Source organism: Salvelinus alpinus, chromosome 5, assembly GCF_045679555.1.
Source record: "Salvelinus alpinus chromosome 5, SLU_Salpinus.1, whole genome shotgun sequence".
NCBI lineage: Eukaryota > Metazoa > Chordata > Actinopteri > Salmoniformes > Salmonidae > Salvelinus > Salvelinus alpinus.
The window spans coordinates 96,326,015-96,340,911 of NC_092090.1; the positions used below are offsets into that span (position 1 = coordinate 96,326,015).

General features: G+C 41.5%; 1 protein-coding gene across 2 annotated transcripts in view; it reads left to right on the forward strand.

The window, feature by feature from the left end:
- LOC139577289 (AP-4 complex accessory subunit RUSC2-like) overlaps positions 1–10,257 on the forward strand; it is a 51,035-nt gene extending 40,778 nt beyond the window's left edge. For both annotated transcript variants that reach the window (XM_071404289.1, XM_071404290.1), the window contains one exon: positions 132–10,257. In XM_071404289.1, the coding sequence (XP_071260390.1) occupies positions 132–342 (211 nt within the window). In that variant the 3' untranslated portion in view covers positions 343–10,257. The remainder of the gene's footprint in view (positions 1–131) is intronic.
- Positions 10,258–14,897: the final 4,640 nt, after the last annotated feature.

Sequence of the window (14,897 nt, forward strand, 5' to 3'; positions counted from 1 at the left end):
ATGAAATTACACTTAAAACAGAAACATGGACAATTAAAAAATACAGGATACAAGCAATAATATGTTTTTGTCCTTCTTTCTCTCTCTCTCTCACTCTCTCGCCCACTCCCCCCCCCCCCCCCCTCCCTCAGTGAGGTGCGTGCCCTGTGCCACCACATAGCCACAGAGCCTGACCAGCTGAGTTTCCATAAAGGGGACGTACTGAGTGTCCTGAGTCGGGCTGACTCCGACTGGCTCCTCTGCTCCCTGGGGGCCCAGCGGGGCCTGGTGCCTTTCATCTACGTCACCCTGAGGGGTCTGGAGGACAGCCAGGCGCCCCAAGAGCCTCAGGGACCACACTGACCTGACCGACTCAACTAGGGTTCCAAAATTCAGGTTTTCCAGAAATCCCAGTAAGGAGGGAATAAGTAGGACATCTGTATATCCTCCGACCTAGGGATTTCGGGAAAGTTGCCGGAACTTTGCAACCCTAGACTGAACCCAGGGCCCAGAGGCCACAGTAGAGGAGGAGGGTGGAAGGTGGATAGGGGAAAGGATTCAGAGGGCCAAAGATGGATATACAGCATACTACAGCACAAGACGATGGATACTCATGGAGGAGAGACCTTGATATGACTGGTTTAAAGTGTAATTATTGTACTATGGAGAGGCGTATGAAACACACACACACACACACACACACACACACACACACACACACACACACACACACACACACACACACACACGTAAACATGCATTAATGTACATATATGCACATGCAAGCATGCAGGCACAAATACGCTATGTATGCATGTCCACTAAACTCACACACACACCAAACTGCCTGGGGATCTTTTACAGAAAGGAGACAAGGCTAGCTACAGACTGCCTTGGCCCCATCATATACTGTATACTATCCCTAGTCGTGCTTTACTTTACCATGCTACAGAGCATACTCTATCTATCATTCATCTAGCTGTGCCACTCTTTGAATGCCAATGCTATGCTAATGCTAAATGCTAGTGCTAATGCCAGTGCTAATGCTAGTGCTAATGCTAGTGCTAATGCCAGTGCTAATGCTAGCGCTAATGCCAGTGCTAATGCTAGTGCTAATGCTAGTGCTAATGCCAGTGCTAATTGTTAATGGAAAATTTCAGAGACTGGTTAAAGGACTTGTCATCCAATGGATCCACACCAACATGCTATTCTCTGAGCTTCATTCACCCAGAGATCCCCTGCTTTGTAATAGGATGTAAGTAGGAAAAGTAGTTTTGTTATAAAACAGAAAATACAAACTTTCTTAGTGTGATATAGCTGTGGGTATGACAGCTGTGAGTTCTGACAGCTGTCGACAATGGACAACCGGTTTAAACTTGCTTCTTCATTACAAATGAACAACCGGTTTAAACTTGCTTCTTCAATACAAATGGACAACCGGTTTAAACTTGCTTCTTCAATACAAATGGACAACCGGTTTAAACTTGCTTCTTCAATACAAATGGACAACCGGTTTAAACTTGCTTCTTCAATACAAATGGACAACCGGTTTAAACTTGCTTCTTCAATACAAATGGACAACCGGTTTAAACTTGCTTCTTCAATACAAATGGACAACCGGTTTAAACTTGCTTCTTCAATACAAATGGACAACCGGTTTAAACTTGCTTCTTCAATACAAATGGACAACCGGTTTAAACTTGCTTCTTCAATACAAATGGACAACCGGTTTAAACTTGCTTCTTCAATTCATCGTCATCTGCAGATTGCTGATTTTCATCATCTTGTTAACGCTATGGGTGCGTTCCTCTGCCCATGCGCTGCTGACGCATGCCAGATCTTACAACGCTTGGATACGTATTTTACGTATCGGCTTACCACATCATCCGTATGTTATAGCAATCTGTCAGTCGATGAAATAGTCACGGACGTGGCACGCAACCATTGGTTGATGCATGCAATGTCTGAGCAGGGGAACACTACCAATGATTACCAATGATGGACTGTCAAACCTGACTCTGATTGAACAAGCCCAATAACATCCTCTGGCTCCTCCCTTCACATCCTGTTGTTTTGATGGATGGGATGAACTGACCTATCACTGCAAGTGTCAGGAAAGAAAAGGGCAGAGCCGGGCCTAGTGCATGTAACCTAGCAACAGACGGACAACGTTTTTGTGTCTTTTTACAGTTTCTTCACCCCTGTTCTGAACCCAAAACCCTAGCTCCTCCCACCTACCCCGCCTCTCTACCCCTTAACCAATACGACTGCACAGCTTTAGGAGAAGCTGCAGTGCCACGATTACAGACAAAACCAAGTGATTCAAGAGGCTATGTTAAGCTTTGAACTCTGTGTCTTGTATATCTATCCATACATACTGTAAATGCATATACTTACACACGTTTATTTATTGACTAAGGATGATGTCATGTATTATTGTTGAGGGAAACCGTGTGAATGGAAAGGCAGTAGAGGTGGATAAAGAAGGAAGGATGTCCATTGAAAGCAACGTATGACTTTGGAGGTCTGTTTAGGTGTTTTGGTGTTCTTAACTGAATGTGTTGGTTGGAAGGCTGTATAATCACCATGCCCCCCCCCCCCCCCCCACCCCCACCCAAACCTCCCTATTGTAAAATGGGTCTACTAAAGAGAAAAATCATGTTTTAACGTTTAAAAATGCTTCAAATTATTCTGATTGGTAGTATGTAACAGAGAAAGAGAGTAATGTTTCTCGTGTATGCCTTAAAGTCTTTGAGAAAGAACCACAGAGAGAGCTGCTGTGTTGGAGGTATCTAGCGTCTGACCATGCCTATGGTCCCCACGTGATTCTTTATATATGTGACGGTGCGTCCAACCAGCCACTTTCCCTGGGTTTCAGTCGGAAAAGAGTATATATTTTCTCTGGTAATAGAAAAAAAAGTATATGGATATTTTTTAGGGTGGGACTCATCTTAAAATAGACCCCAACACATTTCTTGGTGGCTTTGTAGGCATTTGTTGGTGTCAGGTGTGGCCTTAGGCTCAGATTGAGCTGTACAGGAAACTAGAGCTGGCAAAAAGTTAGGGATTAGTTTTAAACCCTATATTATGTCAAAACCTTGTGGATTAAGCCCTAGATTAGGGTTTGGTAGAGCCAAAATAATCTGCAACGAAATTATGTAATGTAACTTTAAGAAAAATATGGGTTAGCGAAACATAAAAATTGCCAGGACGAATTCACACTGGACAAGAGTTAGGCCTAGATTCAATCAGACCAATAGTTCATTTAGCTTGTAACTGTATTATTATTCTTTAAAAAAGAAATGGTTTTGTTTAAATGTATTTAGTTCTTCTGTTATTCTCTTTTGTTGTACAGTTACATTTTTTTTAAATATAATTTTTGTCAATTCCTTTGGATTCTGCATAAATAATTTTAATATTTTGTTAGCTCTGAATTGTAAATATATTTAATTTCTTCAATAATTATTTTTTTAAAGATAGAAATAGATATGAGGTATGGGTATGTACAAAACATTTGGAACACATTCCTAGTATTGAGTTGCACCCCCTTTTGCCCTCAGAATAGCCTCAATTTGTCGGGGCATGGACTCTACAAGGTGTTGCTGGCCCATGTTGACTCCAATGATTCCCACAGTTGTGTCAGGTTGTCTGGATGTCCTTTGGATGGTGGACCATTCTTGATACACATGGGAAACTGTTGAGCGTGAAAAACCCAGCAGCGTTACAGTTCTTGACACACTCAAATCGGTGCGCCCGGTACCAACTACCATACTCTTTTTAAAGGCACTTAAATATTTTGTCTTACCCATTCACCCTCTGAATGGCACACATACACAATCAATGTCTGAATGGTCTCAAGGCTTAAAAAGCATTCATAAACCTGTTTCCTACCCTCCATTTACACTGATTTGAAGTGGATTTAACAGGTGACATCAATAAGGGATCATAGCTTTCACCTGGATTCACCTGGTCAGTCTATGTCATGGAAAGAGCAGGTGTTCCTAATGTTTTGTACAATCAGTGTATATTAATACATTATTGCATTAATAACAAGCATTTGTAAATGTGACTTAGTATCATGTTATGGGCATGGTGAAAGGACAGCTATGGGGATAAATGGCTGCCAAAATTGTGATTATAACAACATATTTGTTATTGTGTTTTTGGCACATACAGTGCCTTCAAAAAGTATTCATACCCTTGACTTATTCCACATTCTGTTGTGTTACAGCCTGAAGTCAAAATTGATTAAATGTCTTTTTTTCTCTCACACACAATACCCCATAATGACATCACAATACCCCATAATGACATCACAATACCCCATAATGACAAAGTGAAAACATGTTTGTAGAAATCTATGAAAATAATGAAATACAGAAATATCTAATTTACATAAGTATTCACAACACTTTACCATGACTCTCCAAATTGAGCTCAGGTGCATCCAATTTCCTTTTACCGTCTTTCAGATGTCACTGCAACATGACTGGAGTCCACCTGTGTCCAATTCAATTGTTTGGACATGATTTAGAAAGAATAACACCAGTCTATATAAGGTCCCACTGTTTACAGCGCATGTCAGAGCAGAAACTATTCCATGAAGTCCAGGGAACTGTCCTTTGATCTCTGAGATATATATCTGGGAAGAGTATAAAACAATTTCCAGAGGGTTTAACGTTTCCATGAGCAAAGTGGTCTCCATCATTGGGAAATGTTAAATATGAAACTACCCAGACTCTGCCACGGCCGTAATGAGCAACCAGGCAAGAAGGACCTTGTTCAGGGAGGTGACCAAGAACCCAATGAACACTCTGACAGAACTCCAGAGTTCCTTGCCTGAGATGGGAGAACCTTCCAGAAGGACAACAGTCTCTACAGCATTTCACCAATCTGGGCTTTTTTGGAGAGTGGCCAGACGGAAGCCACTCCTTAGAAAAAGGCAAAAGGGCTGGAGTTTGCAAAAAGGCATGTGAAAGACTCTGAGAGTATATATTCTGTAGTCTGATGAGACACAAATGGAACTGTTTGGCCTGAATTCAAAGAAAACCAGGCACAGCTCATCACCAGTCTAACACCACTCCTAACATGAAGCATGGTGGTGTTATCATCATGCTATGGGGATGCATTTCAGTGGCAGGGACTAGGAGACTGGTAAGGATAGAGGGAACAATGAAAGGAGCCAAATACAGGCAAATCCTTGATGAGAACCTGCTTCAAAGTGCTAACGAGCTTAGACTGGGAGAGAAGATCTAAGTTCCAACAGGCCAATGACCCCAAGCATACAGCCAGGCAATGCTGGAATGGCTTCAGAACAAGAATGTGAATGTCTTTGAGTGGCCCAGCCAAAGCCAATAGTTGAATCCCATTTGAAAATCTGTGGAAAGACTTGAAGATTGCTGTTCACCACTACTCCCCATATAACTAAACAGAGCTTTAGAAATATCTGCAAGGAAGAATAGGAGAAAATCCCCAAATCCAGATGTGTAAAGCTGATAAGTACATACCCAAGGGTACTTCTACAACAGGGATTTTAATTTATTTTATTTAACCTTTATTTAACTAGGCAAGTCAGTTAAGAACAAATTCTTATTTACAATGACGGCCTACCAAAAGGCAAAAGGCCTCCTGCAGGGACTGGGATTAAAAATAAAATATATAAATATAGGACAAAACACACATCACGACAAGAGAGACAACACTGCAAAAAGAGAGACTTAAGACAACAACATAGCAAGGCAACAACACATTACAACACAGCATGGTAGCAACACAACATGACAACACAGCATGGTAGCAACACAACATTGTCGTAGCACAAAACATGGTACAAACATTATTGGGCACAGACAACAGCACAAAGGGCAAGAAGGTAGAGACAACAATACATCTCACAAGCAGCCACAACTGTCAGTAAGAGTGTCCATGATTGAGTCTTTGAATGAAGAGATTGTGATAAAACTGTCCAGTTTGAGTGCTTGTTGCAGCTCGTGAGGCCTAAGATTGTTTAATAAATAAGCATCAAGCAGTGGGTCTTGAGACGGGTATACAGCGATGACCAGTTTACATAAGAGTATAGAGTGCAGTGATGTGTCCTATAAGGAGCATTGGAGGCAAATCTGACGACCGAATGGTAAAGAACATCTAGCCACTCGAGAGCACCCTTACCTGCTGATCTATAAATTATGTCTCCATAATCTAGCATGGGTAGGATGGTCATCTGAATCAGGGTTCGTTTGGCAGCTGGGGTGAAAGAGGAGCAATTACGATAAAGGAAACCACGTCTAGATTTAACTTTAGCCTGCAGCTTTGATATGTGCTGAGAGAAGGACATTGTACAGTCTAGCCATACTCCCAAGTACTTGTATGAGGGGACTACCTCAAGCTCTAAACCCTCAGAGGTAGTAATCACACCTGTGGGGAGAGGGGGACTCTTCTTACCAAACCACATGACCTTTGTTTTGGAGGTGTTCAGAACAAGGTCAAGGGCAGAGAAAGCTTGTTGGACACTAAGAAAGCTTTCTTGTAGAGGGGCCAGCTGAGTATAAGACTGTAACATCTGCATATAAATGGATGCGAGAGCGTCTTACTGCCTGAGCTATGTTGTTGATGTAAATTGAGAACAGCGTGGGGCCTAGGATCGAGCCTTGGGGTACTCCCTTGGTGACAGGCAGTGACTGAGACAGCAGAGACAGCAGATATTCTGACTTTATACACTGCACTCTTTGAGAGAGGTAGTTAGCAAACCAGGCCAAACATCCCTCAGAGACACCAATACTACTTAGCTGGCCCACAATAATGGAATGGTCTACCATATCAAAAGCTTTGGCCAAGTCAATAAAAATAGCAGCACAACATTGCTTAGAATCAAGGGCAATGGTGACATCATTGAGGACCTTTAAGGTTGCAGTGACACATCCATAACCTGAGCAGAAACCAGATTGCATACCAGAGAGAATACTATAGACATCAAGAAAGCCAGTCAGTTGATTATTGACAAGTTTTTCAAACACTTTTGATAAACCAGGGCAAAGTAGAAATAGGCCTATAACAGTTTGGATCAGCTTGATCTCCCCCTTTTTAAATAAAGGACGAACCGTGGCTGCCTTCCAAGCAATGGGAACCTCCCCTGAGAGGGTTAAAGGTCGGAGAAAGGCTTGGCGACGATAGGTGCAGCAACCTTAAAGAAGAAAGGGTCTAAACCATCTGACCCAGATGTTTTTTTAGGGGGTCAAGTTTCAGGAGCTCCTTTTGCACCTCGGACTCAGTGACTGCCTGCAGGGAGAAACTTTGTAGCGGTGCAGGGGTAAAAATTGAGAGGAGCATCAGGGATAGTCCATTACAAGGGGTGGGAGATGAGGAAAGGAGGCAAGGAGGCAAGGAGGCAAGGAGGCATGGCTGAGTCAAATAGGAATCCTGACTTAATGAAGTGGTGATTAAAGAGCTCAGCCATGTGCTTCTTATCAGTAACAACCACATCATCAACATTAAGGGACATGGGCAGCTGTGAGGAGGGTTTTATTCTCCAGGTCTTTAACCATTTTCCAGAACTTCTTGGGGTTAGACCCACAGAGAGAGTACTGCTCCTGAAGGTAACTAACTTTGGCCTTCCGGATAGCCCGAGTGCACTTATTTCTCATTTGCCTGAACGAGAGCCAGTCAGCCTGAGAATGCGTGTGCCGAGCCTTTCGCCAAATGCAATTCTTGAGGTGGGAGTAACTACAAGATCACGGTCAAACACGGGGCTGGACCTGTTTTTAATTCTCATTTTCTTTATGGGGGCGTGTTTGTTAACAATACAACTGAAAATATCAATAAAAGAAGGTCCAAGTGCCTTCGACAGAGATCAAGCTGATTCTATACCATTTCTATAGAAGGGATCATCAACTATATTCAGCTAGGAGCTGATTTTTCCTGGAGTGGATGGTCAGGGGGACAGAATATAATTACACATTATTTGTAGACTGCAAATTGACTGCAAGAAGCCCCAAAAATATATAATATTTGACTAAAATGTCATAATTTCAAACCTTGCTTATATTTGTATATGATCACATATTCAGTGAGCTACAAAAATATTGGGACAGTGACACATTTTTTTAAATTTTTTGGTTCTGTACTCCAGCACTTTGGATTTGAAATAATACATTGCAGACTGTCAGCTTTAATTAGAGGGTATTTTAATTCATATCGGGTGAATTGTTTCGAGATTACAGCACTTTTTGTACATATTCTCCTCATTTTAGGGGACCAAAAGTATTGGGATAAATTCCCTTATGTGTATTAAAGTAGTAAAAGTGAAGTATTTGGTCCCATATTCATAGCACTCAATGACTACATCAAGCTTGTGACTCTATACAGTTGTTGGATTCATTTGCTGTTTGTGTTAGTTCTGTTTCAAATTATGTTGTGACCAATAGAATGTGTAATGGTAAATCATGTATTGTGTCATTTTGGTGTCACTTTTATTGTAAATAAGAATAGAGTATATTTCTAAACACTACTACATTAATGTTGATGCTACCATGATTAGGGAATGAATTGTGATGAGTCATACCAAATTCTAAGCTCCCCTGTTATTGTAACGATGAGAGGTTAGCATGTCTTGGCGGTATGATATAAAATGCTAACCTCCCCTGTTATTGTAACAATGAGAGGTTAGCATGTCTTGAGGGTATGATATAAAATGCTAACCTCCCCTGTTATTGTAACGATGAGAGGTTAGCGTGTCTTGGCGGTATGATATAAAATGCTAACCTCCTCTGTTATTGTAACGATGAGAGGTTAGCATGTCTTAGCGGTATGATATAAAATGCTAACCTCCCCTGTTATTGTAACGATGAGAGATTAGCATGTCTTGGCGGTATGATATTTGTGCGTTTTGTAACCTTCTCACTCATAATTATTCACGATGTGTACAGAGCCAAAACAACAACAAATATGTCTCTGTCCCAATACTTTTAGAGCTCCCTATATCTCTCTATTACGCGTGGGAATTCGTTGGAACTGTCACGTTTGTCATAAGAATTATCGGACCAAGGTGCAGCGTGATATGGTTTCCACATGTTTAATAACGGAAACGCACAAAAACAATAAAGAATGAACGAAACGTGACGACAATGGAGTGCTCACAGGCAACTACACATCAACAAGATCCCACAAACACAGGTGGGAAAAAATAACTACTTAAATATGATCCCCAATTAGAGACAACGATTACCACCTGCCTCTAATTGGGAATCATACAAAACACCAACATAGAAAAAGAAACTAGAACACAACATAGACATAGATATACTAGATCACCCACTAGTCACGCCCTGACCTACTACACCATAGAGAAACAATGGCTCTCTATGGTCAGGGTGTGACAGGAACACATTTCATAACTTAAAATCACTTGGCGCTGATTTGCTGATTTATTTTTAAAGATTTATATAAATGAGATATTTCTGTATTTCATTTTCAATAAATTAGCAAAGATTTCTAAAAACATGTTTTCACTTTGTCATTATGGGGTATTGTGTGTAGATGGGTGAGTAAAAAACAAACTGTATATTTAATCCATTTTTGAATTCAGGCTGTAACAACAAAATCTGCAATAAGTCAAGGGGTTTGAAATCTTTCTGAGGGCACTGTATCTATCTCCATAACTCGAGAAAAGATGGATGGCAGGAAAGCTGTCAGATGTGCAGAAAATATGCAGGATGAGGTTTCTGTTGGTCTTTCAGGCACAGTTTGCTCTTCATTGACATCCTCCTCAGCTGCTGCTGCTGGGTCATCAGACAGGTCGGACAGTATTTGTACATGAACTGGAGGTTTTAATGGGGACATAACAGAGTGAGGAGATACAGATAAATGGGTCAAATGGTGCAGATTCCCTTTTCCCTTCTTCGTAATAGCTGGCTGTTTCTGGGAGTAGAAAAAAACTAAAAGATCATCTCTCTCCCTCTTCCTCTCCCTCTTCCTCTTCCTCTTATGTTACTTTCCTACATGTTCTAATAGAGGTAAACTGTTATTCCTGTTTGTATTCCTGTTTGTATTCTGTAGCACCATGGCATTACTACTGTTCTCCTGTCCATACAGTGACTTCAAAAAGTATTCATATGACTTGACTTATTCCACATTTTGTTGTTACTGCCTGAATTCAAAATGTATTAAATATGTTTTTTTTTACACACAATATCCCATAATGACAAAGTGTAAACATGTTTTTAGATATGTTTGCAAATTTATTGAAAATGAAATAGAAATATCTAATATATATACGTTAACACACCCCTGAGTTAATACTTTGGCAGCGATTACAGCTGTGAATCTTTATGGGTAAGTCTCTAAGGAACTTTCTACACCTGGATTGTGCAACATTTGCCCATTATTCTTTTCAGCTCTGTCAAATTGGTTGTTGATCGTTGCTAGACAACCATTTTCAGGTCTTGCCATAGACTTTCAACTAGATTTAAGTCAGAACTGTAACTTGGCCACTCAGGAACATTCACTGTCTTCTTGGTATTTTAAAAATTATTATTATTATTTTTTGTAATTTTTAATTTCACCTTTATTTAATCAGGTAGGCCAGTTGAGAACAAGTTCTCATTTACAACTGCGACCTGGCCAAGATAAAGCAAAGCAGTGCAACAAAAACAACAACACAGAGTTACACATAGAATAAACAAACGTACAGTTACTAACACAATATAAAAATCTATGTACAGTGTGTGCAGATGTAGTAAGATTAGGGAGGTAAGGCAATAAATAGGCCATAGTGGAGAAATAATTACAATTTAGCATTAACACTGGAGTGATAGATGTGCATATGATGATGTGCAAGTAGAGATACAGGGGTGCAAAAGAGCAACAACAAAAATAGCAATATGGGGATGCGGTAGTTTTGTGTGCTATTTACAGATGGATTGTGTACAGGTGTAGTGATCGGTAAGCTGCTCTGACAGCTGATGCTTAAAGTTAGTGAGGGAGATATAAGTCTCCAGCTTCAGGGATTTTTCCAATTTGTTTCAGTCATTGGCAGCAGAGAACTGGAAGGAAAGGCGGCCAAAGGAGGTGTTGGCTTTGGGGATGACCAGTGAAATATACCTGCTGGAGTGCATGCTACGAGTGGGTGTTGCTATGGTGACCAGTGAGCTGAGATAAGGTGGGGCTTTACCTAGCAGAGACGTATAGATGACCTGGAGCCAGTGGATTTGGCGACAAATATGTAGCGAGAGCCAGCCATCGAGAGCATAGAGGTGGCAGTGGTGGGTATGCATACAGAATGGTGTCATCTGCATAGAGGTGGATCAGAGAATCACCAGCAGCAAGAGCGACATCATTAATATATACAGAGAAAAAAGTTGGCCCGATAATTGAACCCTGTGGCACCCCCATAGAGACTGCCAGAGGTCTGGACAACAGGCATTCCGTTTTGACACACTGAACTCTGTCTGCGAAGTATTTGGTGAACTAGGCGAGGCAGTCATTTGAGAAGCCAAGGCTATTGAGTCTGCCGATAAGACTGCGGTGATTCACAGAGTCGAAAGCCTTGGCCAGGTCGATGAAGACGGCTGCACAGTAATGTCTTTTATCGATGGCGGTTATGATATCGTTTAGGACCTTGAGCGTGGCTGAGGTGCACCCATGACCAGCTCGGAAACCAGATTGCATAGCGGAGAAGGTACGGTGGGATTCGAAATGGTCGGTGATCTGTTAACTTGGCTTTCGAAGACTTTAGAAAAGCAGGGCAGGATGGATATAGGTCTATAACAGTTTGGGTGAGTGTCTCCCTCTTTGAGGAGGGGGATGACCGTGGCAGCTTTCCTATCTTTAGGGATCTCAGATGATACAAAAGAGGGGTTCAACAGGCTGGTAATAGGGGTTGAACAGGCTAGTAATAGGGGTTGAACAGGCTAGTAATAGGGGTTGAACGGGCTAGTAATAGGGGTTGAACAGGCTAGTAATAGAGGTTGAACAGGCTAGTAATAGGGGTTGAACAGGCTAGTAATAGCGGTTGAACAGGCCAGTAACAGGGGTTGAACAGGCTAGTAATAGGGGTTGAACAGGCCAGTAATAGGGGTTGCAACAATTTCGTAAGATAATTTTAGAGAGGGTCCAGATCGTCTAGCCCGGCTGATTTGTAGGGGTCCAGATTTTGCAAGGCTTTCAGAACATCAGCTATCTGGATTTGGGTGAAGGAGAAGCGGGGGGGGGGGGGGGGGGGGGCTTGGGCAAGTTGCTGCGGGGTGTGCAGAGCTGTTGGCCGGAGTAGGGGTAGTCAAGTGGAAAGCATGGCCAGCCGTAGAAAAATGCTTATTGAAATTGGCGATTATCGTGGATTTATCAGTGGTGACAGTGTTTCCTAGTCTCAGTGCAGTGGGCAGCTGGGAGGAGGTGCTCTTATTCTCCATGGACTTAAAAGTGTCCCAAAATGTTTTGGAATTAGTGCTACAGGATGTACATTTATGTTTGAAAAAGCTAGCCTTAGCTTTCCTAACTGAATGTGTATATTGGTTCCTAACTTCCCTGAAAAGTTGCATATCGTGGGGGCTATTCGATGCCAATGCAGTACGCCACAGGATGTTTTTGTGCTGGTCAAGGGCAATCAGGTCTGGAGTGAACCACGGGCTGTATCTGTTCTTAGTTCTACATTTTTGGAATGGGGCATGCTTATTTATGATAGTGAGGAAAGCATTTTAAAAAAGCAACAAGGCATCCTCTACTGACGGGATGACCTCAATATCCTTCCAGGATACCCGGGCCAGGTCGATTAAAAAGGCCTGCTTGCTGAAGTGTTTTAGGGAGCGTTTGACAGTGATGAGGGGTGGTCGTTTGACCGCGGACCCATTACGGACACAGGCAATGAGGCAGTGATCGCTGAGATCCTGGTTGAAGACAGCAGTGTATTTAGAGGGCAAGTTGGTCAGGATGATATCTAAGGGGGTGCCCATGTTTACAGATTTAGGGTTGTACCTGGTAGGTTCCTTGATAATTTGTGGTAAGCAACTCCAGTGTAGATTTGACCTTGTGTTTTAGGTTATTGTCCTGCTGAAAGATGAATTCATCTTCCAGTGTCTGGTGGAAAGCAGTCTGATCTGGGTTTTCCTATAGAAATAGTGTTATTCTGTACAGGCTTCCTTCTTTTCACTCTGTCATTTAGGTTAGTATTGTGGAGTAACTACAACGTTGTTGATCCATCCTCAGTCTTCTCCTATCACAGCCATTAAACTGTGTAGCTGTTTTAAAGTCACCATTGGCCCCATGGTGAAATCCCTGAGCGGTTTCCTTCCTCTCCGTCAACTGAGTTAGGAAGGACACCTGTATCTTTGTAGTGACTGGGTTTATTGATACACCATCCAAAGTGTAATGAATAACTTCACCATGCTCAAAGGGATATTCAATGTCAGCATTTTACATTTTTACCCATCTTCCAATAGGTGCCCTTCTTTATGAGGCATTGGTAAACCTCCCTGGTCTTTGTGTTTGAATCTTTGTTTGAAATTCACTACTCAGCTGAGGGACCCCACAGATAATTGTATGTGTGGGGTACAGAGATGAGGTTATCATTCAAACATGACGTTAAACATTATTAATGCACACTGAGTGAGTCCATGCAACTTATTATGTGGCTTGTTAAACACATTTTTACTCCTGAACTTATTTAGGCTTTCCGTAACAAAGGGATTGAATACTTAATTACTCTGACATTTAAGCTTTTCATTTTTAATTAATTTGTAATAATTTCAAAAAACGAAATTCCACTTGTGCATTATGGGGCATTGTGTCTAGGCCAGTGACTCCATTTTAAATTCAGGCTGTAACACAGCAAAATGTGGAAAAAGTCAATGGGTGTGAATACTTTCTGAAGTCACCGTCTGATGCTATATGACGTGTATGTATGACATTATCAACGTAGTATGGGTGTTAAATAACAAAAACGTTCATGTGATCACACCTCAAACGTCTCCCTTGTCTTTTGTATCCTCCACAAAATGATTTCTGTCATATGTTGGTGTCTCTAGACAGATAAATTGACGTTCTCTGCTCAAATGTTTGCAGGAACAAAAAGTCTTAGGATGCCGGGTTTGAAAGGCGTATACTTGAAAAAAAACCTGCAGTCACTGAAATATTTTTTACTTTTTAAATGTATTTTTTCCAGCAGTAGACGATCAGAACAAACGCACGCGTCTTCGTCAGCGTTTGGAGAAGAATCCACCCATATTTATAGATGACACTGTGGTACTACTTCTCTCATTATTCACAATTATTATTTACATTCATTATTTACATAAATGTACTGCTATTTTTTCCAGATGAGTTTAAATAAAAATGTGTCTCCCTTCCCCACCAGGTGGGGCTATTGTTCCACACTGTATTTGGAGACAACTGGTATGACAAGTCAAAAGGTTTTTACTAACATGTGGTTGTGGGGTTTCACATGCAATTGGGCTGGAGACGTCTGAGAGACACAACTGTTGATGCATTGGAAGTTAAAGGGAAGGGAAGTGGAAGACCTTTTAACTGGTTCCTCTTCTCTCTCCGTGACTCATGTTGAATGTATTACTGTGAAATTCCCTGTGATAATTGGTAAGATTATTCAGAAGAATTTGCACATGCGCGATCAGATTCTACGTGTGTGTGTGTGTTCACATGGGTTTGTGCATGTGTGTGTGTGTTCATATGCGTTAATGCATGTGTGTTTCATTGAGGGCATTTCACAACATTTAATGGACCGTGTGAAAATCTACATTTCCGAAAACTCGACAGATTATGCAACAGATGGGAATAATCCTGAATGCTGATTGGTTAAAACCGCATTCCAGTCGGTGTCTATTCCAGAAGTGACCACCTGCTAACTCTATGACCATGAAATGCCTATTTACTCTGTTCCATCTGACTGCTCAATCCACTGTCTCATCAGCCCAGCC